Source organism: Oncorhynchus mykiss, chromosome 21, assembly GCF_057628025.1.
Source record: "Oncorhynchus mykiss isolate SJ-2025 chromosome 21, ASM5762802v1, whole genome shotgun sequence".
NCBI classification, from domain to species: Eukaryota; Metazoa; Chordata; class Actinopteri; order Salmoniformes; family Salmonidae; genus Oncorhynchus; species Oncorhynchus mykiss.
In genome coordinates this window covers 28,521,973-28,547,254 of record NC_143042.1, presented here as the reverse complement: position 1 = coordinate 28,547,254, position 25,282 = coordinate 28,521,973, and the positions used below count along the sequence as shown (strand labels likewise).

The following is a 25,282-nucleotide window of genomic DNA, read 5'->3' as shown; positions in this document are numbered from 1 at the left end:
GCTGTGTGTAAATCAATAGCTTAATCTGTGTGGAAATGTGTGTCATTGTCCATCTCTCCAATCAAATTTTTTCTCCCTCTCTCCTTCCACAGGTCTTCTTCATAGAGTCGTTGTGTGACGACCCAGAGATCATTGCTGAGAATATCAAAGTATGTTTCTGTTTCTATTAAGTGTACTAATCTCACCTGTGAGTGTGTGTCTGTCTGTACTGATCTCTCGTGTGTGTGTGTGTGTGTGTGTGTGTGTGTGTGTGTGTGTGTGTGTGTGTGTGTGTGTGTGTGTGTGTGTGTGTGTGTGTGTGTGTGTGTGTGTGTGTGTGTGTGTGTGTGTGTGTGTGTGTGTGTGTGTGTGTGTGTGTGTGTGTGTGTGTGTGTGTGTGTGTGTGTGTGTGTGTGTGTGTGTGTGTGTGTGTGTGTGTGTACAGCAAGTGAAGCTGAGCAGTCCAGACTACGCGGGTTGTGATAAAGAGGAGGCGGTCGCTGACTTCCTCAAGAGGATTGAGTGTTACAAAGTTACATACATATCCCTGAACGATGAGAAGGACAGGTAACAAACACACATACACACACAGGACTCTGACACTTCTCTTTCTCTCCTCTCTCTCTCTCCTCCCCACTAAGAGTTTGTCGTATGTTAAGATCTTCAACATAGGCAGCAGGAATCTAGTGGATTGGGTAAAGGGATTTAACATCTCTCTCCCTGTTCCCCCCCTGCCCCATTTATTTTTCTCCCTCCTCCCCCTCCCATTCTCTCTCCCCTCTTCTAGGAGTCTGTCATATATAAAGATCTTTAATGTTGGCAGCAGGTATCTGGTGAACCGTGTGCAGGACCACATCCAGAGTCGTATTGTTTATTACCTGATGAACATACATGTAGCGCCGCGGTTCATCTACCTGACCCGCCACGGAGAGAGTGAACTCAACCTTGTGGGACGCATTGGAGGAGACTCTGGCCTGTCCCCACGCGGTAACAAGGTAGGAGACTGGTCTGTCCCCAGAAGGAACCCAGGTAGGAGGCTGGTCTGTAAACAAGGTAGAGTCTGATGTCGGTCCCTAGGAGGAAACCGGGTAGGAAACTGGTCTGTCCTCAGTAGGAAACAAGGCCGGATACTCTGGTCTGTCCCCAGGAGGAAACAAGGTAAGAGGCTGGTCTGTAAACAAGGTGGGAGTCTGGGGTCGGCCCCTAGGATGAAACCGGGTAGGAGACTGATCTGTTCCCAGGAGGAAACAAGGCCAGAGACTCGGGTCTGTCCCCAAGGAGGAAACAAGACAGGAGACTGGTCTATCCACAGAAAGCAAGATAGAGAAAGCAAGATAGGAGACTGGGGTTGGTCCCCTTGAGGAAAAAGGTAGGGCAGTGGTCTGTCTCTAGGAGGGAAAAAGGTAGGATACAAGTAAGGGTCTTGTCTGTAGGCCCTGCATTGAAGATCAAAATTAGCTAAAGAAATTTGTGATAAATAAAAAAGTATACCAGTTTCATTTATCTTCCAAAAAATGGACAGCTGTGCCATATAGATTGCAATATAGCTGGGAAGACATTTTCGATGTACCGATTACATGGTACATGGTTTATGAACCCGATACACAAAACAATGCTGGATTCAAAGAGTTTTTCAATTTAAATTAACCAATGGCATGTTATATTTTAGGGGGATACCACCATCATTTTGCTGCGAAGAGACAGAATTATTAGATCATTTGTTTTGGTACTGTCCATATGTGGCTTGTTTTTGGTCGAAGGCTCAGGAATGGCTGAAGAGTTGTAACATTTACCTGGAGCGAATTCTGCAAAGATCACTGGGCGATTTAAAAAATCATAGTCACTCGATCAATAATATAATTAAAAAATATATATTTTATTTAGAATCAGTAGAATCTTTGAGACTAGAAAGGTTCAGAACTTTTGTGAAACAGCACAGTTGAAAAATATATGGCAAATATGAATCAAAACTGGATGGTGTTCAAAAATAGATGGGAGACGAGAGGAGCTGAAGGATGGGACTAAAATCAAGCAAAAGATAACTATTGTAACATATATACTGTGTCCGTAAAATGTTTATAGTATGTATAAGCTGGAAGTAGAAGCCTAACCCGGAACCAAACCGGCTTGAGCACCATCGTGTGAAATCGTGCATACCACGGGGGACACATCATGACACGCAGGTTAAAATATTGAAACAAACTCTGGACCAATTCTATTAATTTGGGGACAGGTTGAAAAGCATTAAACATTGATGGCAATTTAGCGTGCACTTGCTTGCTAATTTGTCCTATTTAGCTAGATTGCTGTTGCTAGCTAATTTGTCCTGGGAAATAAACATGAGTTCTTATTTTACCTGAAATGCACAAGGTCCTCTACTCCACAAATTAATCCACACATAAAACAGTCAACTGAATCTTTTCTAGTCATCTCTCATCCCTCCAGGCTTTTTTTTCTCTTGACTTTAAATTGCGATTGGCAACTTTCATAAATGAGGTGCATTTCTGCCACGGACCTCATTCATCTTCAGTCACCTACGTGGGTAAAACCAATAAGGAGATGGCATGTTGGCTACCTGCTTCTATAAATCAATGAGAAGATGGGAGAGGCAGGACTTGCAGCGCGATCCGCTTCAGAAATAGAACTGACTTCTAGTTTAGCCCTTGGCAACGCAGACATTCGTAGGCGCGCTCGAGCAGTGTGGGTGCAATAATTGATCAATATAGATTTCAAAATTGATTTTGCAATGCTCACGCACGAGTGGTGTAGTCAGCCTGTAAGTATTGTTGTCCATTAGTTTACTCCAAATAGGGGAGGGATGGTAGGGTTAAGGGAAAATAATTAAGGAAAAAAAAAATATTTTTTTAAAGTTTATATATATAAATAAATATATAATATTTATATATTTACTCCCCAAAATATGGGAAATTGGAAATGATGCAGACAATTACAAGCTGATCTACTCCCTAAGATTTTTTTTAAATAGGATACTGGTCTGTCCCTAGGAGGAAACAATTTAAGAGATTGGGGTGTGTGTAGTTTGCCAGTGCTCTAGGAGGGTACATGCCAGTGTATCAAAGTCTAAAGTGTGTGTGTGTGTGTGTGTGTGTGTGTGTGTGTGTGTGTGTGTGTGTGTGTGTGTGTGTGTGTGTGTGTGTGTGTGTGTGTGTGTGTGTGTGTGTGTGTGTGTGTGTGTGTGTGTGTGTGGTTTGTTAGTGCTCTAGGACAGGATTTCCCAACCCTTTCCTCTGGCTCCCCCAGACATTCCACATTTTTGTTTAACCCTAAACTGGCACACTTGATTCAATTAGTCAAACACTTGCTGAAAAAAAAGTGAAACATCTAGGTTGGGAAACCCAGATCTCTGAATCCCTGTGTATCAGCGATCTAAAGGTGTGTGTGTGTGCATACATGCATACATGTGTGTTTGTGTAGTTTGCCAGTGCTCTAGGAGGGTACATGCGTAACCAGCAGTGGAGGCTCCTCAGAGGAGGAAGGGGAGGACCATCCCCTTTTCATACAATTGTTTTATTAACACTTAAGTGTATCCTTTTTAGATAAAGCTACACTAAAGATATTCACATGTCACCAAATAATTGATAAAAAAACAGTTTTGCCATGAAGTTCTACTGTACAGTAGCCTCAACAGCACTCTGTTGGGTAGCACCACTGTATAGCCAGAAGACAGCTAGTTTCTGTCCTCCTCTGGGTACATTGACTTCAATACAAAACTGAAGAAGCTCATGTTTCTCACCCCCTTCCATAGACTTACACAATAATTCTGACAACATCCGGAGGACGTCGAATCAAAAATGCTTATTTTTGTCCTGTTTCACACATGTACAAATGTGTAAAATATAAAAGTGTGTGGTGTGAACTGGAAATGTGTTTTTTAAATATCCCACTCACCCTGAGACACCCTTAGAGAATGGGGTCACAGTATGAATCAGCAATTGTTGGCGACTCTGGAGCAATTAGAGCTAATAAGTGCCTTGCTCAAGGGCAGATCGACAGATTTTTTATCTAGACAGATTTTTCACCTTTTAGGGTTAAAACAAAAATGTCTGGGGTGGCCCGCGTAACCAGTGAATCAGAGATCTAAAGTGTGTGTGTGTGTGTGCGTGCGTGTGTGTAGTTTGCCAGTGCTCTAGGAGGGTACATACGTAGCCAGTGTATCAGAGATTTGAAGGTGTGGACCAGCCACATGAAGAGAACCATCCAGACAGCTGAGGGTCTGGGAGTCCCCTACGAACAGTGGAAGGCCCTCAACGAGATAGACGCAGTAAGTGTGTGCGTGTGTTTAGTGTGTGTTTAGTGTGTGTGTGTGTGTGTGTGTACCTCTCTTCTTTCCTGTTTGTCAGGAGGGGGTGGGGTGTATGTGTAACCTCTCTGTCCTGCATGTCAGGGTGTGTGTGAGGAGATGACCTATGAGGAGATCCAAGACCACTACCCAGAAGAGTTTGCACTGAGAGACCAAAACAAGTACCGTTACCGCTACCCCAAGGGAGAGGTGAGGAGTGAGAGTATAATGTTTGTATGCTATGTGTATACTGTGTGTAGTAATGTTAAAAGTGTTGGCTTGACAGTAGCTGGATCCAGGTTTGACTCCCAGTCGGGACTACCTCCAGAATATGCTACAATAAACTTCCATTGTCGGTTTCGTTGATACTGACTCTAATTGACAACATTTTAGCTCTAACTCCTGAGTCCATTGAAAAGGATCAGCTTGAGCAAGGTAAGGTGTAGAATCACTGATCCACAAATAATATCCCCAGCAAAATACACATTCACAATCAGACATTGATTGATTGATTGGAGACAGTTTATGTCAATTAAAGAACATTTCCTGAGATATTCTACCTGCAGCAACACCAGTGGATAATGCTGGAAATAAAAGCAAAGTGCCCTAATTATGAAAGTGTTCCACATTGGATGCTTGCCCTGTGCAAACGGTGGCACCTACCACCTTGCCCCGTTCATAGACATGTTTTTTGTTTTTCACATTCACCCTTTGAATGGCACACATACACATTCCATGTCTCAATTGCCTCAAGCTTAAATATCCTTCATTATTAACCTGTTTCCTCCCCTTAATTGAGTGGATTTAATAAATAAGGGATCAAAGTTTTCCCCTGGATTCACCTGGTCAGTCTATGTCATGGAAAGAGCAGATATTCTTAATGATTTGTAGACTCAGTGTATATAATGTATGTTTTTCAGTCCTATTTGCATTTTCTATGGATCCCCCAATAGCTGTTGCCAAAGCAGTGAAATAGGCTACTTTCTCATGTGAATTAATGAGGAGCACACCTCAATTGAAACTGTTGTTAGAAAATATTTTTAAATTGACAAGTTGAAACAGCCTATGTTTGAGGCCAGCGCGTGTTAACTGTTCTGTTGAGTCACAATCACATTTTGGAACTGTGAGTGGATTCTAACATCATGCACATAAAAAAACTCACGCTGTGGCAACAGTTAGATATATTTGGAACTCATGCATGAAAAGGTTAAACACCTCTGTGTTGTGTTAGACAGGTAACTATTTATCCACAATATAGCTGGGGGTGTAAAGCCATAAAACGTACGTTTTTCCAGCAGCAGACTATGATCGATAATTTCAAAAGCCACGCTGAAATCTAACAAAACAGCCCCCTATCATCAATTTCTCTCAGCCAATCATCAGTCATTTGTGTAAATGCTGTGCTTGTTGAATGTCCTAAAAGTCTGTTGTCAATTTGTTTACTGTAATATAGCTTTGTATGGTCAAACACGATCAAGGGTTGGAAACAGGCTGATTAGTCGGCTATTTGAGCTAGTAAAGGGGGTTTAACTATTCTTACGTAGGGGAATGACTTTTGCTTCCTTCTAACCCTGAGGGTGCACAGTTTCTAGTCGGCTTAAATTGAAGATATGGAAAATAGGAGTGGCAATATCATCCTCAGTAATATTCTAACCAAGTTGTAGGAACCCGGTGGCTTGTCATTGTTGATAGACAACAATCCTTTTTTTTACCTCTTCCACACTCACTTTATGGAATTCAAAATTACAATGCTTGTCTTTCATAATTTGTTCGGATATACTTGGCTGTGTAGTCTCAGTGTTTGAGGACTTGGTGCAGTGCTTGGAACCAGTGACCATAGGGTTAGGGTGTATTGTGTGTAGATATAATGTCTGTATAATCAGACCACTTGACTTTTTCCACATTTTGGAACATTACAGCTGTATTCTAAAAAAAAAATGTGCAAATGTAAAACAAATAAAAACAGAAATACCTTATTTACAGAAATATTCAGACCCTTTGCTATGAGAAATTGAGCTCAAGTGCATCCTTTTTCCATTGATCATCCTTTATTTTTCTACAACTTGATTGGAGTCTACCTGTGGTAATTTCAATTGCTTTGACATGAAAGGCACACACCTGTCTATATTAGGTCCCACAGTTGATAGTGCATGTCAGCGCAAAAACCAAGCCATGAGGTCGAAAGAATTGTCCGTAGAGATCTGAGACAGGATTGTGTCGAGGCACAGATCTGAGGAAGGGTACCAAAATATTTCTGCAGCATTGAAGGTCCCCAAGAACACAGTGGCCTCCATCATTCTTAAACGTAAGAAGTTTGAAACCACCAAGACTTTTACTAGAGCTGGCCGCCCGGGCCAAACTGAGCAATCGGGGGAGAAGGGCCTTTGTCAGGGTGACCAGGAAGCTAAAGGTCAGTCTGACAGAGCTCTAGAGTTCCTCTGTGGAGATGGGAAATCTTTCGAGAAGGACAACCATCTCTGCAGCGTTCCACAAATCAGGCCTTTATAGTAGAGTGGCTAGATGGAAGCCACTCCTCAGTAAAAGGTACACGAGAGCTCGCTTTGAGTTTGCCAAAAGGAACCTAAAGACTCTCAGACCATGAGAAACAAAATTCTCTGGTCTGATGAAACCAAGATTGAACTATTTTACCTGAATGCCAAGCATCACGTCTGGAGGAAACCTGGCATCATCCCTTCAGTGAAGCTTAGTGGTGGCAGTATCACGGGGATGATTTTCAGCGGCAGGGACTGGGAGACTAGTCAGGATCGAGGGAAAGATGAAAGGAGCAAAGTACAGAGCGATCCTTGATGAGAACCTGCTCAAGAGCTGGGGCGAAGGTTCACCTTCCAACAGGACAAGGACCCTAAGCACACAGCCAAGACAACGCAGGAGTGGTTTTGGGACAAGTCTTTGAATGTCCTTGATTGGCACAGCCAGAGCCCGGACTTGAACCCAATCGAACATCCCTGGAGAGACCTGAAAATAGCTGTGCAGCAACGCTCTCCATCCAATCTGACAGAACTTGAGAGGATCTGCAGAGAAGAATTGGAGAAATTCCCCAAATACAGGTGTGCCAAGCTTGTAGCGTCATTGTCACGTCTACTCCCACTCCCCCTCTCCGGTGTTCAACGTCGCCGATTTACTGTCCACCGGTCCTGGCAAATATTATTATTCATTATGCGCACCTGCTCCTCATGATGAGCCACATCTGGACTCATTACCTCACCTATATCTGGCACTCACTTAGGTTTATTTCCCAGGAAGTATTCTCTTGTTTCTTGTATTATTCCATATTTTGTTTATTTTTAAACTCACCACCTGCACCGACTCCCAGCGTCTACGTAACAGATTACTGCCTCAACAAATGGAAGCAGTAGGAAATCAGGACATCTAATCGGACGGTCGACGAACAGGGATACCTACTTCATCAACACCATAACCAGCTGGCGCAACTGGGGAAGGCTATGGAAGAGGTTCTTCGCAGTCTTCAACGTTTCAAATATATCCGAGAGGCTAGCGGAGGATACTCTACCACCAGTCAATCTAGCAAGCCAGCACACCAGTCCATTCAGCAGTCCACCCAGGTCAGCAATGACCATTTGTCCCTCCCGGAAAAATATGATGGGAACCCATCTAAATGCTGTGGCTTCCTACTCCAGTGCTTCCTCTATTTTGCACACCAGATGGGAGTCCCCACCACTGACAGGTCTAAGGTTGCCATGGTTATTTCTCTGCTGACTGGATGGGCATTGGAGTGGGTTTCGGTTATGTGAGAGAGAGGAGAGGAGGAGCTGGATTCATATGAGGGTGTTCATGGCTCTGTTAACCATGTTAGGTGACTGGGAATATGGCCGAATCGCAAACAGTGTAGTTATTCCCGCCATAAGGCAAAATGGAGTCGCAATTCAACGGCTCAGACATGAGACGTATGTGGCAGGGTCTACAGACAATCACGAACTACAAAGGGAAAAACAGCCAAGTCGCGGACACCGACTTCTTGCTTCCAGACAAGCTAAAAACCTTCTTCGCCCCCTTTGAGGACAACACAGTGCCACGACGTGGCCTGCTACCAAGGACAGTGGGTTCTCCTTCTCCGTGGCCAATGTGAGTAACACATTTAAACGTGTTTACCCTCGCAAGACTGCCGGCCCAGATGGCATCTTAAGCCGCATCTTCAGAGCATGCTCAGACCAGGTGGCTGGAGTGTTTCCAGACATATTCAATCTCTCCCTATCCCAGTCTCTCCCTATCCCCACATGCATAAAGATGCCCACCATTGTTCCTGTACCCAAGTAAGGGAATACCCCCCCTGAATTGGACAAAAATGTATGAAAGAAAATGTGACTGAACTAAATGACCATCTGTTACCATGAAGTGCTTTGAGAGACTAGTCAAGGATTATATCACCTCTACCTTAACTGACACCCTAGACCCACAATTTGCTTTCCGCCCCAATAGATCCACAGACGATGCAATCTAGTGCAATTTAGGGCTCACTGCACACTGCCATATCCCATCTGGACAAGACAATTATACCTATGTAAGAATGCTGTTAATTGACTATAGCTCAGCATTCAACACCATAGTACCCTCCAAGCTCATCATTTAGCTCGAGGCCCTGGGTCTGAACCCTGCCCTATGCAACGGGGTCCTGGACATCCTGACGGGCCGCACCCAGGTGATGAAGGTAGGAAACAACACCTCCACTTGCTGATCCTCAACACTGGGGCCCACAAGGATGCCCCCTCTGTACTCCCTGTTCACCCATGATTGCGTGGCCACTCACGCCTCCAACTCAATCATCAAGTTTTCAGATGACACAAAAATAGTATGCCTAATTACCAACAATGACGAGACAGTCTACAGGGAGGAGGTGTGAGGGCCCTGGGAGTGTGGTGCCAGGAAAAAAACCTCTCACCCAATGCCAACTAAACAAAGGAGCTGATCGTGGACTTCAGGAAACAGCAGAAGGAGCACCCCCCTATCCACATCAACAGCACCACAGTGGAGAGGGTAGAAAGCTTCAAGTTCCTCAGCGTACACATCACTGACAAACTGAAATGGTCCACCCACACAGACAGTGTGGTGAAGAAGGCACAACAGTGCCTCTTTTGGCTTGGCACCTAAAACCCTCACAAACTTTTACAGATGCACAATTGAGAGCATCCTGTCGGGCTGTATCACCGCCTGGTATGGCAACTGCACTGCCCGCAACCACAGGGCTATCCAGAGGGTGGTGCAATCTGCCCGACGCATCACCGGGGTCAAACTGCCTGCCCTCCTGGACACCTGCAGCACCCGATGTCACAGGAAAGCCAAAAAGATCATCAAGGACAACAACCACCTGAGCCACACTGCCTGTTCACATCGCTATCATCCGGAAGGCGAGGTCAGTACAGGTGCATCAAAGCTGGGACCGAGAAGTTGTTTTTGCAGTCTCTATCTCAAGGCAATCAGACTGTGAAATAGCTATCACTAGCACATTAGAGGCTGCTGCCCTATAGACTTGAAATGACTGGCCACTTTTAATAATGTTTACATATTTTACATTACTTATCTCATATATATATATATATATATATATACAGTGCCTTACGAAAGTATTCGGCCCCCTTGAACTTTGCGACCTTTTGCCACATTTCAGGCTTCAAACATAAAGATATAAAACTTTATTTTTTTGTGAAGAATCAACAACAAGTGGGACACAATCATGAAGTGGAACGACATTTATTGTATATTTCAAACTTTTTTAACAAATCAAAAACTGAAAAATTGGGCGTGCAAAATTATTCAGCCCCTTTACTTTCAGTGCAGCAAACTCTCTCCAGAAGTTCAGTGAGGATCTCTGAATGATCCAATGTTGACCTAAATGACTAATGATGATAAATACAATCCACCTGTGTGTAATCAAGTCTCCGTATAAATGCACCTGCACTGTGATAGTCTCAGAGGTCCGTTAAAAGCGCAGAGAGCATCATGAAGAACAAGGAACACACCAGGCAGGTCCGAGATACTGTTGTGAAGAAGTTTAAAGCCGGATTTGGATACAAAAAGATTTCCCAAGCTTTAAACATCCCAAGGAGCACTGTGCAAGCGATAATATTGAAATGGAAGGAGTATCAGACCACTGCAAATCTACTAAGACCTGGCCGTCCCTCTAAACTTTCAGCTCATACAAGGAGAAGACTGATCAGAGATGCAGCCAAGAGGCCCATGATCACTCTGGATGAACTGCAGAGATCTACAGCTGAGGTGGGAGACTCTGTCCATAGGACAACAATCAGTCGTATATTGCACAAATCTGGCCTTTATGGAAGAGTGGCAAGAAGAAAGCCATTTCTTAAAGATATCCATAAAAAGTGTCGTTTAAAGTTTGCCACAAGCCACCTGGGAGACACACCAAACATGTGGAAGAAGGTGCTCTGGTCAGATGAAACCAAAATTGAACTTTTTGGCAACAATGCAAAACGTTATGTTTGGCGTAAAAGCAACACAGCTGAACACATCATCCCCACTGTCAAACATGGTGGTGGCAGCATCATGGTTTGGGCCTGCTTTTCTTCAGCAGGGACAGGGAAGATGGTTCAAATTGATGGGAAGATGGATGGAGCCAAATACAGGACCATTCTGGAAGAAAACCTGATGGAGTCTGCAAAAGACCTGAGACTGGGACGGAGATTTGTCTTCCAACAAGACAATGATCCAAAACATAAAGCAAAGTCTACAATGGAATGGTTCAAAAATAAACATATCCAGGTGTTAGAATGGCCAAGTCAAAGTCCAGACCTGAATCCAATCGAGAACCTCACTGAGCTCGAGCTGTTTTGCAAGGAGGAATGGGAAAAAATGTCAGTCTCTCGATGTGCAAAACTGATAGAGACATACCCCAAGCGACTTACAGCTGTAATCGCAGCAAAAGGTGGCGCTACAAAGTATTAACTTAAGGGGGCTGAATAATTTTGCACGCCCAATTTTTCAGTTTTTGATTTGTTAAAAAAGTTTGAAATATACACTAAATGTCGTTCCACTTCATGATTGTGTCCCACTTGTTGTTGATTCTTCACAAAAAAATAAAGTTTTATATCTTTATGTTTGAAGCCTGAAATGTGGCAAAAGGTCGCAAAGTTCAAGGGATCCGAATACTTTCGCAAGGCACTGTATATATATATATGTATGTATACTGTATCTATCCTATTCTACTGTATCTTAGTCTATGCCACTCTGATATTGCTCGTCCAAATATTTATACATTCTTAATTCCAGTCCTTTATTTTATATTTGTGTGTAATTGTTAGATTATACTGCACTGTTGGAGCTACAAACACAAGCATTTTGCTACACCTCCAATAACATCTGCTAAACACGTGTATGTGACAAATAATATTTGATTTGATTTTAACTTTGTGGCAACAGTTTTGGAATTGCCCTTTCCTGTTTCAGCATGACAATGCCCACGTGCACAAAGCAATCGCCCAATATCAGTGCCCAACCTCACCAATGTTCTTGTGGCTAAATGGAAGCAAGTCACTACAGCAATGTTCCAACATCTAGTGAAAAGCCTTCCCAAAAGAGTGGAGGCTGTTATAGCAGCAAAGGGTGGACCAACTCCATATTAATGCCCATGATTTTGAAATGAGATGTTAGACAAGCAGGTGTCCACATACTTTTGGCCATGTAGTGTATAATGTATGTATAATGTGTGTATCGTGTGCGTGTGTGTGCAATGTTCATATATATTATGTGTGTGTGTGTGTGTGTGTGTGTGTGTCAGTCGTATGAGGACCTGGTGCAACGTCTGGAGCCGGTGATCATGGAACTAGAGAGACAGGAGAATGTTCTGGTGGTGTGCCACCAGGCTGTCATGCGCTGTCTGCTAGCTTACTTCCTTGATAAGAGTGCAGGTAAGACGGTCTAACCACAATCCCATAGCCTCTACTATACCATATACCACTATCACACAGCTTGGGAACCTTTGGAACTCTGTCAATGTTGAAATTATCCATCTGTCAGTCAGAAGAAATGTTTGAGTTCTGTATCCCCATCTATCTCTCTCTCCTCTTTCTCCACTCCCCTCTTAACTTTCTCCACTCTTCTCCCATCTCTCTCTCCCTCCAGCGGAGTTGCCATATTTGAAGTGTCCTCTCCACACGGTGCTAAAACTCACCCCAGTTGCTTACGGTCGGTCTCTTTCTCTCTCTTTCTCTCCCTATGAATATTTAAGTAGAAATATTTAACAATGATAATGTTAATTGATATACTAAATCAGCTGTAGTCCTGGGGTCTCTATTATTTTTCTCAGGTTGTAAGGTTGAGTCCATCTTCCTCAACATTGAAGCAGTCAACACACACAGAGACAAACCAGTGGTGAGCCAACACACGTGCACACACTACATATAAAGTTCCCATTTCCAAATCCAACCCTCGTACCGCCTCATATGTACTAAAAGCGTCTAGCAGCAACCTACTCCTGGCTTAAAAGCCTTGAACTGTCAGAAAATCTCATTTGTGGATCATACTTAAGCCCCTCTGGTTGTCAGGAGAGCCAATGCAGTGACGTCCCCACACCAAGCCCTACCTCGAACAAAATCCTGCAGAACCTCACCAAGCGTAGTTTGCAGGTACACACACACAAACACACACACACATCATCACACCTTCTCTTTCTCTCCGTCTGTCTTCAGAATGTTGACGTGGACAGAGAACCAGAGGAGGCACTACTGACAGTCCCAGACCACATATAGAGGAGGAGAGGAGAGGATGAGAGAGGGTCGACTGATGGTCCCAGACGACATCTGGAGGAGGAGAGGAGAGCTACGATATTGCGACACAATACAGGGAGAACCAATGAAGAGACACCATTGCCGTAGACACTTAAGTGAAGCAATAAGAGAGACTGCTGGGAAATGGAGTTTAAAGGACCAGACTACATGAACCCTACACTATAATTCTCTGTCTAAACGGTGCTAGAAAACAATGCAACATCTCTCACAGTGGAACCCTGTTAGTGACAGTAGAATGAAGTGAATTCAATAATTTGTCTGTCTGTGTGTTAGGATCATGTAGTCTGTCTGTGTGTTAGGATCATGTGTCTACCGGCAGGGTAGCCTAGTGGTTAGAGCATTGGACTAGTAACCGGAAGGTTGCAAGTTCAAACCCCCGAGCTGACAAGGTACAAATCTGTCGTTCCCCCGGCAGTTAACCCACTGTTCCTAGGCCGTCATTGAAAATAAGAATTTGTTCTTAACTGACTTGCCTAGTTAAATAAAATAAATAAATATATGTTAGGATCATGTTGTCCAGGATTTCACAAACTCGGTCCTCAAGACCCCAAGGGGTGCAAATTTTGGTTTTTGCCCTAAACAGCTGATTCAAATAATCAACTAATTATCAAGCTTTGATCACTTGAATCAGTGTTAGGGCAAAAACAAAATGTGCACCCCTTGGGGTCCTGAGGATCAAATTTGGGAAACGCTGATGTAGTCTATCAGGATAATCTAGTCTGTCTATGTGTTAGGATCGTGTAGTCTGCATGTGTGTTAGAATCATCTAGTCTAACCATCATCATCATACACTGGTTTAATTCTGCGCTCTGGTCTGGTCCATATTTCCATGCGTGTCCGTGTGTGTTGTTTGCAAGTGGTGTGCCATGTAAAAGGTGTGACTGATTGAGGCTGGGATTCATTCTGAGGTGCGTTGTAGAGCGCTTGACATATAAAGGTAATTTCTGATTACCTTTAATTTAGAAATCTGCAGTGTTTATCATCAATGTGATTTCCGCGGGATGTGCAAAATTGCCTTTAAAATGGTGCATCGTGGACAGCACTCCCCTTACGGAAAAAACACATGAACTCACATGTGACATTGCATATGTGAAATTGTGTCACATGTGATGATGTGGATTTTCACATCAAATCAAATTTTGTTGGTCACATACACATATTTAGCAGATTTTATTGTGGGTGTAGTGAAATGCTTGGGTGTAGTGTTGCCAGCTCAAACAGTGCAGTAATATCAAACAATTCACAACAACACACACAAATCTAAAATAATGGAATTTATAAATATTAGGAGGAGCAAAGTTGGAGTCCGGAGTGTGTGTGTACTGTATATACAGTGGGGCAAAAAAGTATTTAGTCAGCCACCAATTGTGCAAGTTCTCCCACTTAAAAAGATGAGAGAGGCCTGTAATTTTCATCATAGGTACACTTCAACTATGACAGACAAAATGAGAAAAAAAATCCAGAAAATCACGTTGTAGGATTTTAAATTAATTTATTTGCAAATTATGGTGGAAAATAAGTATTTGGTCACCTACAAACAGGCAATATTTCTGGCTCTCACAGACCTGTAACTTCTTCTTTACTCGTTACCTGTATTAATGGCACCTGTTTGAACTTGTTATCAGTATAAAAGACAACTGTCCACAACCTCAAACAGTCACACTCCAAACTCCACTATGGCCAAGACCAAAGAGCTGTCAAAAGACACCAGAAATAAAATGATAGACCTGCACCAGGCTGGGAAGACTGAATCTGCAATAGGTAAGCAAGCTTGGTTTGAAGAAATCAACTGTTGGAGCAAGTATTAGGAAATGGAAGACATACAAGACCACTGATAATCTCCCTCGATCTGGGGCTCCACGCAAGATCTCACCCCGTGGGGTCAAAATGATCACAAGAACGGTGAGCAAAAATCCCAGAACCACACGGGGGGACCTAGTGAATTACCTGCAGAGAGCTGGGACCAAAGTAACAAAGACTACCATCAGTAACACACTACGACGCCAAGAACACAAATCCTGCAGTGCCAGACATGTTCCCCTGTTTAAGCCAGTACATGTCCAGGCCCATCTAAAGTTTGCTAGAGAGCATTTGGATGATCCAGAAGAAGATTGGGAGAATGGTCATATGGGAGAATGTCATATGGTCAGATGAAACCAAAATATAACTTTTTGGTAAAAACTCAACCCGTCGTGGTTGGAGGACAAAGAACGCTGAGTTGCATTCAAATAACCCCATACCTACTGTGAAGCATGGGGGTGGAAACATCATGCTTTGGGGCTGTTTTTCTGCAAAGGGTCCAGGACGACTGATCCGTGTAAAGGAAAGAATGAATGGGGCCATGTATCGTGAGATTTTGAGTGAAAACCTCTTTCCATCAGCAAGGGCATTGAAGATGAAATGTGGCTGGGTCTTTCAGCATGACAATGATCCCAAACACACCGCCCGGGCAACGAAGGAGTGGCTTCGTAAGAAGCATTTTAAGGTCCTGGAGTGGCCTAGCCAGTCTCCAGATCTCAACCCCATAGACAATCTTTGGAGGGAGTTGAAAGTCCGTGTTGCCCAGCAACAGCCCCAAAACATTACTGCTCTAGATGAGATCTGCATGGAGGAATGAGCCAAAATACCAGCAACAGTGTGTGGAAACCTTGTGAAGACTTACAGAAAACATTTGACCTCTGTCATTGCCAACAAAGGGTATATAACAAAGTATTGAGATAAACTTTTGTTATTGACCAAATACTTATTTTCCACCATAATTTGCAAATAAATTCATTAAAATTCCTACAATGTGATTTTCAGGATTTTTTTTCTCATTTTGTCTATCATTGTTGAAGTGTACCTATGATGAAAATTACAGGCCTCTCTCATCTTTTTAAGTGGGAGAACTTGCATAATTGGTGGCTGACTAAATACTTTTTTGCCCCACTGTACAGTACCAGTCAAAAGTGTGGACACACCTACTCAATCAATAGTTTTTCTTTATTTTTACTATTTTCTACATTGTAGAATAACAGTGAGGACATCAAAACTATGAAATGACACATTTGAAATCAAGTGGTAACCAAAAAAGTGTTAAACAAATCAAAATACACAACCGGTCTGTCACACCCTAATCTGTTTCACTTGTCTTTGTGCTTGTCTCCATCCACCTCCAGGTGTCACCTATCTTCCCCATTATCCCCAGTGTCTGTTTCTAGTTCCTGTTTTCTAGTTTTTCTGGTTTTGACCATTCTGCCTGCCCTGACCCTGACTCTGATCTGGATTACTGACATCTGCCTGCCCTTGACCTGTCGTTTTGCCTGCCCCCTGTTCTATTAATAAACGTTTGTTACTTCGACACTATCTGCATCTGCGTCTTCCCTAAAATGTGTTACGGTCAAAAGTTTTAGAACACCTACCCATTCAAGGGTTTTAATTTATTTTGACTATGTTGTAAATTGTAGAATAATGGCCTCCACAATCACCCGACCTCAACCCAATTGAGATGGCTCGGGATGAGCTGGACCACAGAGTGAAGGAAAAAGAGCCAACAAGTACTCAGCATATGTGGGAACTCCATCAAGACTGTTGGAAAAGCATAGCAGGTGAAGCTGGTTGAGAGAATGCCAAGAGTGTGCAAAGTTGTCATCTAAAATAAAAAGTTGAAGAATCTAAAATATTAAATATATTTTGATTTGTTTACTACATGATTCCATATGTGTTATTTCAAAGTTGTGATGTCTTCACAATTATTCTACATTGTAGAAGATAGTAAAAATAACAGAGTGCATCAAACATGATTTAGAGCTTGTTCATGGAAAAGTGGTTATTTCTGTATTTCAATGTTGCAACTTGCTGAAAACTGTCAACAGTGTTCATTTCCTCTCAAATAGACAGCACAGCAAAAATTGGACATCCAGAGTGCATCAAACATGATTTAGAGCTTGTTTATGGAAAAGTGGTTATTTCTGTATGTTGTAACTTGCTGAAAATTGTCCACAGGTGTTCAATATCGTCAGGAATAAACAGCACAACAAAAATTGGACATCCAGAGTGCATCAAACATGATTTAGAGCTTGTTTATGGAAAAGTGGTTATTTCTGTATTTCAAGGTTCAAACTTGCTGAAAACTGTCCACAGTGTTAATTTCCTCTCAAATAGACAGCGCAGCAAAAATTGGACATCCAGAGTGCACCAAACATGATTTAGAGCTTGTTTATGGAAAAGTGGTTATTTCTGTATTTCAATGTTGCAACTTGCTGAAAACTGTCAACAGTGTTCATTTCCTCTCAAATAGACAGCACAGCAAAAATTGGACATCCAGAGTGCATCAAACATGATTTAGAGCTTGTTTATGGAAAAGTGGTTATTTCTGTATTTCAAGGTTCAAACTTGCTGAAAACTGTCCACAGTGTTAATTTCCTCTCAAATAGACAGCGCAGCAAAAATTGGACATCCAGAGTGCACCAAACATGATTTAGAGCTTGTTTATGGAAAAGTGGTTATTTCTGTATTTCAATGTTGCAACTTGCTGAAAACTGTCCACAGTGTTAATTTCCTCTCAAATAGACAGCGCAGAAAAAATTGGACATCCAGAGTGCATCAAACATGATTTAGAGCTTGTTTATGGAAAAGTGGTTATTTCTGTGTCTTGCAACTTGCTGAAAATTGTCCACAGTGTTCATATCGTCAGGAATAAACAGCACAACAAAAATTGGACATCCAGAGTGCATCAAACATGATTTAGAGCTTGTTTATGGAAAAGTGGTTATTTCTGTATTTCAATGTTGCAAACTTGCTGAAAACTGTCCACTGTGTTAATTTCCTCTCAAATAGACAACACAGCAAAAATTGGACATCCAGAGTGCATCAAACATGATTTAGAGCTTGTTTATGAAAAAGTGGTTATTTCTGTATTTCAATGTTCAAACTTGCTGAAAACTGTCCACGGTGTTAATTTCCTCTCAAATAGACAGCGCAGCAAAAATTGGACATCCAGAGTGCATCAAACATGATTTAGAGCTTGTTTATGGAAAAGTGGTTATTTCTGTATTTCAATGTTGCAACTTGATGAAAACTGTCCACAGTGTTCATTTCCTCTCAAATAGATAGCAGAGCAAAAATGTAACATCCAGAGTGCATCAAACATGATTTAGAGATTGTTTATGGAAAAGTGGTTATTTCTGTATGTTGCAACTTGCTGAAAATTGTCCACATTGTTCATATCGTCAGGAATAAACAGCACAGCAAAAATCGGACATCCAGAGTGCATCAAACATGATTTAGAGCTTGTTTATGGAAAAGTGGTTATTTCTGTATTTCAATGTTGCAAATTGCTGAAAACTGTCCACGGTGTTCATCTCCTCTCAAATAGACAGCACAGCAAAAATTGGACATCCAGAGTGCATCAAACAACACTTTAGTATCTTGAGAAATCCAATGAAAGCGGATGGACAAAAAGAGGACAAGAAAGTGAATAACGGAACAAGTATAACAGATATCAAAAATTCTATGCAAACAACTCGATCGCGACAGTTGCGGAATTGTTGATATTGGAACGGCATTTCTAGCTTAACGGTGTAGGAGGAGTGTCTCCTCATGATTTTGGCCCTGCAGCGTCTGCGAGTATCCTAGCCAACGGTATTGTTTTGGAATATCAGTATTGACACAGAGAGCTGTTAGTGAAGAGCAGGTGAGGGGTTAATTAAATTGCTCTCCCACGAGAACGGTAGACCCAATTTAAAAAGCGTTTCCGCCTTTGAGAAGCAGAGAAGTGGAGTAAGATTTTAAGCCAAACTATGTTTGTCAAACTGTTTGTTTAGTGGTCAAAACGATAGTTGTTTTGGAAAGTAATGAATTGCCTTGCTGCTGACATGATTTACAGACACTTGAAAGAGAGGCGATGGGTTACGAAAACGGCTATAGTTACAGATTGGTTGCACCGATTTGAAATCCGACTTAGTCTCTGAAGAGCAGAGAAGCAGGGGAAGATTTTAGCTTGTCGGACTTTTTTCCTCAAAAACGTTCCAAAAGTGGTCAAAACGAACGTTGTTTGTGGAAGTTTGAAAAACACGTGGTAATGCAGTTACAAAAACAGCTGTACCGTAAGTTCCGTATGGAATATTTTGATTCTGCACACAGCTATGAATAGCAGAGAAGTAGACGAATATCCCATACACTCTGACTTTTTGTCTAACTTGTTGACGTATTGGTCAAAATGGACACTGTTTGCCAAAATGTTACAGAAAATGATCTTGGTGCTCTTACTTAAACTGCTGTAACTTTTGATGTGAATATCATTTCTTCTCCAAACTCCCGATTTGAGTAGCAGAGAAGTAGATATCAGATATCAAAAATTCTATGCAAACAACTCGATCGCGACAGTTGCGGAATTGTTGATATTGGAACAGCATTTCTAGCTTAACGGTGTAGGAGGAGTGTCTCCTCATGATTTTGGCCCTGCAGCGTCTGCGAGTATCCTAGCCAACGGTATCGTTTTGGAATATCAGTATTGACACAGAGAGCTGTTAGTGAAGAGCAGGTGAGGGGTTAATTAAATCGCTCTCCCACGAGAACGGTAGACCCAATTTAAAAAGCGTTTCCGACTTTGAGAAGCAGAGAAGTGGAGTAAGATTTTAAGCCAAACTATGTTTGTCAAACGGTTTGTTTAGTGGTCAAAACGATAGTTGTTTTGGAAAGTAATGAATTGCCTTGCTGCTGACATGATTTACAGACACTTGAAAGAGAGGCGATGGGTTACGAAAACGGCTATAGTTACAGATTGGTTGCACCGATTTGAAATCCGACTTAGTCTCTGAAGAGCAGAGAAGCAGGGGAAGATTTTAGCTTGTCGGACTTTTTTCCTCAAAAACGTTCCAAAAGTGGTCAAAACGAACGTTGTTTGTGGAAGTTTGAAAAACACGTGGTAATGCAGTTACAAAAACAGCTGTACCGTAAGTTCCGTATGGAATATTTTGATTCTGCACACAGCTATGAATAGCAGAGAAGTAGACGAATATCCCATACACTCTGACTTTTTGTCTAACTTGTTGACGTATTGGTCAAAATGGACACTGTTTGCCAAAATGTTACAGAAAATGATCTTGGTGCTCTTACTTAACCTCTCTGATCTACCCATCCCGGATCCGGTATCGTGAATACAGACTCAAGCTCATTACCATTACGCAACGTCAACTATTCATGAAAATCGCAAATGAAATGAAATAAATATGCTAGCTCTCAAGCTTAGCCTTTTGTTAACAACACTGTCATCTCAGATTTTCAAAATATGCTTCTCAACCATAGGAAAACAATCATTTGTGTAACAGTAGCTAGCTAGCGTAGCATTTAGCGTTAGCATTATCGTTAGCATTTAGCAGGTAACACTTTCACAAAAAACAGAAAAGCATTCAAATAAAATCATTTACCTTTGAAGAACTTCAGATGTTTTCAATGAGGAGACTCTGTTAGATAGCAAATGTTCAGTTTTTCCTGAAAGATTATTTGTTTAGGAGAAATCGCTCCGTTTGGTGCGTCACGTTTGGCTACCAAAAAAACCCGAAAATCCAGTCATCAATTACGCCAAACTTTTTTCCAAATTAACTCCATAATATCGACTGAAACATGGCAAACGTTGTTTAGAACCAATCCTCAAGGTGTTTTTCACATATCTCTTCGATGATATATCCTTCGTGGAAGTGTGCTTTCCGTTCTGAATCCCAGGACAAAATGACCGCAACTGGAGATTGATTACGCACGAATTTAGATAAAGGCCACCGGGCGGACCCCTGGAAAATGTAGTCTCTTATGGCCAATCTTCCAATGATATGCCTACAAATACGTCACAATGCTGCAGACATCTTGAAGAAACCACAGAAAGCACATGGTCGTTCCTGCTGCATTCACAGCCATATAAGGAGACATTTGAAAACAGAGCTTCAGAGATTCTGCTCATTTCCTGTTAGACGTTTCATCTTGGTTTCACCTGTAGAATGAGTTCTGTGGCACTCACAGATAAAATCTTTGCAGTTTTGGAAACGTTAGACTGTGTTCTTTCCAAAGCTGTCAATTCTATGCATAGTCGAGCATCTTTTCGTGACAAAATATTGCGCTTAAAACGGGCACGTTTTTTTATCCAATAATGAAATAGCGCCCCTATAGGCTTAACAGGTTAAATCTGGATTTGAATCTATATTTTTGTGGATAACACCAAATACGAACTTAGAGTGGCTTAATTACATATACTATAACCAACAGAGATTCATTAACTATACTGACTCGGCTCTAACGGCGTTGAGGGAACAGGTACGGGCTACCAGTAAAATGTCTTCGCAAAATAGACAGGCTCTCAATTGGCTTTTGGCAGAGAAGGGTGGAGTTTGTGTTATGTTCGGGGATGATTGTTGCACCTTTATTCCCAATAACACTGCGCCTAATGGATCCCTTGCAATCGCTATGGCTAAACATAAAGGTTTACGACTAGAGGTTAAGGCAAATGCTGGGGTTGACTCTCATGTTTGGGATTGGTTGGACTTAGCATTGGGAAAATGGGGAGCTATGTTTGCTAGGATGGCCATTATGCTGGGCGGGGGGTTATTGGCTCTGGGTATTGTATTTTGCTGTGTTGTACCCTTGGTGAAATCATTTGTGATCCAGACAGCGGTTAAACAGATGCTTGTAAGTAGAGCTGACCCTCCGGTGATAGCTCATCCTGTGTCGGGTAGCCCAGGCCATTATACTGATGAAAATGGACAGTTATGCAATGCGGTTGGTGGACCCCTTGACTGCCCCTTATCCAAACTGCCTGTATGGAGTGGTCCCTGGAGGTGGTGATGCTTGCCATGGTTTTCGTAAGGAAGGTTTACCTGTATATGCTGTCATTCCAAATTCATAAGAAAGTCAACTGATACATATCCACAAAAAGGGTCATTTCCGTAGTAAGTACAAGAGGGGCTATGTAAGGTCTACTTTTGCTCACGGCCTTGTGTTTTGTTTGTTTTGTTGAATGTTTTTGATAGGTATGTCAATGAATGTTTATTTTAATTAAAAGTTGGTTTTGCCTTCTAAATATTAGGTTAATTTCAAAACATGTAGGTAACAGTGGGGTATCCCGGTTACAAGTGTCTATGGACCATGTCCTTAATCTTCTAACAGAGGTTGGTATCATGTTTGTTGGAGAGGTGTCTGAGAGGGAAGATCATGTTGACAGCTTAAATTTAGAATGATGTTGTGTCAATTTTATTTTGAATTATTATTTTTTTTTTCACATAACTGAGATAGCCTTGCCTGAGGCTATGTACTTACATGCTCATGCTTCAACAAAATGTAATGTATTATTTTTTGTTTCTATACCGAACTAGATATTTTACTCTTATGAAATACTAGAGATGTTTGGTCCAGTTGGTTTATATATTTTACTCTGTTTTTATATTTTATTGTCTATCACAGGTATTCTCATTCACCATCCTAGGGTTATATTTGTATTATTATGGGGCTAATTAGCCCCAGAGGGGGGATTTGTGGGAGCAAATATAACACATAGACAAATGCATAAGATGCATAGAATAGCTGAACACTAAAAACAGACTACATGAAGGGAAGGTGACACATAGGTACCAGGATAGCTGGACATACCAAGGCCAGAGGGATATACAAAGGAGGGGGTCAGTCAAATTACTAACTGATGACCAATAGACATAGTTCGCATATTTTTAGGACGTAGAGATGCAGAAGGAATGACAGAGAAGACACACAGTCTATTGATCCGAGATAAAGACACACATTGAGCTAAGTGCAGGGACAAAGCAAGCCTATAGCATAGAGGAATGTGTAGTATTTTTAGTATAGCTGAGCACGCTAAAATCAGAGGAGACACTTAGTCTCCTGATCCCAGATAACACACAAACAAAATAATGCATTTAGCTAAGTGCAGGAACAAAGCAAGGGTCTTGTCATCATTAGGATCTAATGGAAAGCAGATGTGGGCGTTGTTGAGCTGAACAAGCAGGATGCACGGATTGGAATGTAACTTAATGTGCTTGTAGGATGGGCTTATGTGTGTGTATAAAGTCAGAGCGAGTGCTCTGAAAAAAGTGTGTGTTCCACGGAGCACTCCGGCTTGCTATACTCTTGTATTAAAAGTCTATAATTGAATTCAAAGTTCTTGATTATGTCATATTTGAACCGATTTTCTACCACACTGGTTCACCAACTACTTCTCTGATAGAGTTCAGTGTGTCAAATCGGAGGGTCTGCTGTCCGGACCTCTGGCAGTCTCTATGGGGGTGCCACAGGGTTCAATTCTTGGACCGACTCTCTTCTCTGTATACATCAATGAGGTCGCTCTTGCTGCTGGTGAGTCTCTGATCCACCTCTACGCAGACGACACCATTCTGTATACTTCTGGCCCTTCTTTGGACACTGTGTTAAGAACCCTCCAGGCAAGCTTCAATGCCATACAACTCTCGTTCCGTGGTCTCCAATTGCTCTTAAATACAAGTAAAACTAAATGCATGCTCTTCAACCAATTGCTACCTGCACCTACCCGCCTGTCCAGCATCGCTACTCTGGACGGCTCTGACTTGGAATACGTGGACAACTACAAATACTTAGGTGTCTGGTTAGACTGTAAACTCTCCTTCCAGTCCCATATCAAACATCTCCAATCCAAAGTTAAATCTAGAATTGGCTTCCTATTTCGCAACAAAGCATCCTTCACTCATGCTGCCAAACATACCCCTGTAAAACTGACCATCCTACCAATCCTCAACTTTGGCGATGTCATTTACAAAATAGCCTCCAATACCCTACTCAACAAATTGGATGCAGTCTATCACAGTGCAATCCGTTTTGTCACCAAAGCCCCATATACTACCCACCATTGTGACCTGTACGCTCTCGTTGGCTGGCCCTCGCTTCATACTCGTCGCCAAACGCACTGACTCCATGTCATCTACAAGACCCTGCTAGGTAAAGTCCCCCCTTATCTCAGCTCGCTGGTCACCATAGCATCTCCCACCTGTAGCACATGCTCCAGCAGGTTTATCTCTCTAGTCACCCCCAAAACCAATTATTTCTTTGGCCGCCTCTCCTTCCAGTTCTCTGCTGCCAATGACTGGAACGAACTACAAAAATCTCTGAAACTGGAAACACTTATCTCCCTCACTAGCTTTAAGCACCAACTGTCAGAGCAGCTCACAGATTACTGCACCTGTACATAGCCCACCTATAATTTAGCCCAAACAACTACCTCTTTCCCTACTGTATTTAATTTATGTATTTATTTTGCTCCTTTGCACCCCATTATTTTTATTTCTACTTTGCACAGTCTTCCATTGCAAATCTACCATTCCAGTGTTTTACTTGCTATTGTGTGTTTACTTTGCCACCATGGCCTTTTTTTGCCTTTACCTCCCTTATCTCACCTCATTTGCTCACATCGTATATAGACTTGTTTATACTGTATTATTGACTGTATGTTTGTTTTACTCCATGTGTAACTCTTAAATAAAGGTGAAATAAATAAAATAAATAAATTACACAAAACAAAATGTATGATACCACTACACAACAATATTACTATGTACGTGTGTGTAGAGTGCGTGTGCATATGCGTGTGTCTGCACCTTTGTGTATGTCTCTTCACAGTCCCATTTGATCCATATGGTGTATTTTTGCCAGTATATTTTTTTATTGTATTTCCATTGCTTGCATCAGTTACCTGATGTGGAATATAGTTCCATGTAGTCATGACACTATGTAGTGCCGTGCGCCTCCCATAGTCTGTTCTGGACTTGGGGGATTGTGAAGAGACCTCTGGTGGCATGTCTTGTGGGGAATGCATGGGTGTCCGAGCTGTGTGCTAGCAGTTTAATCCTTGTGTAATTTCCGGGTCTGTGGGACCCATTTTCAATGTTTTCAATGTTTTAAAATTATACAATTAATACTTTTTTCAGCGTGAGACTCATTGGCCGAGGCTCATTTTCTGTGAAGAACATGTAAAAGAACACATTTGCATTGAGTTCACACTTTGCACCACCCTAAACATATATATTACGTATGTGGTGTTCAGGTCCACTGGACCCAAGGGTAACAAAAGTGTGTGTGAAAACAAGTAAAAATTAAACAAAAAGGTTTACTGTGTCTTCACTCCGTTTTCCTCCCCCTTGGGAATGCTGATTCAACATAGCACCAAGAACCTGTCTGTGTCCCGCATCCTTTGTAGTGTTTGAAACTACACAAT

The 25,282-nt window shown here is 42.0% G+C and overlaps 1 protein-coding gene across 3 annotated transcripts in view; it reads left to right on the top strand.

Annotated features, from left to right (window-relative positions):
- Positions 1-16,399, top strand: part of LOC110500318 (6-phosphofructo-2-kinase/fructose-2,6-bisphosphatase) — a 46,149-nt gene extending 29,750 nt beyond the window's left edge. For 2 of the 3 annotated variants that reach the window (XM_036957705.2, XM_021577623.3), the window contains 9 exons: positions 93-149; positions 425-546; positions 767-974; positions 4,115-4,261; positions 4,385-4,489; positions 12,051-12,180; positions 12,395-12,457; positions 12,579-12,643; positions 12,961-16,399. In XM_036957705.2, the coding sequence (XP_036813600.1) occupies positions 93-149; positions 425-546; positions 767-974; positions 4,115-4,261; positions 4,385-4,489; positions 12,051-12,180; positions 12,395-12,457; positions 12,579-12,643; positions 12,961-13,020 (957 nt within the window). In that variant the 3' untranslated portion in view covers positions 13,021-16,399. Of the gene's footprint in view, positions 1-92; positions 150-424; positions 547-766; positions 975-3,018; positions 3,320-4,114; positions 4,262-4,384; positions 4,490-12,050; positions 12,181-12,394; positions 12,458-12,578; positions 12,644-12,960 lie in introns of those variants that run through there. The other variant, XM_090214346.1, reaches the window with a different exon arrangement.
- The last annotated feature ends 8,883 nt before the right edge of the window (positions 16,400-25,282 follow it).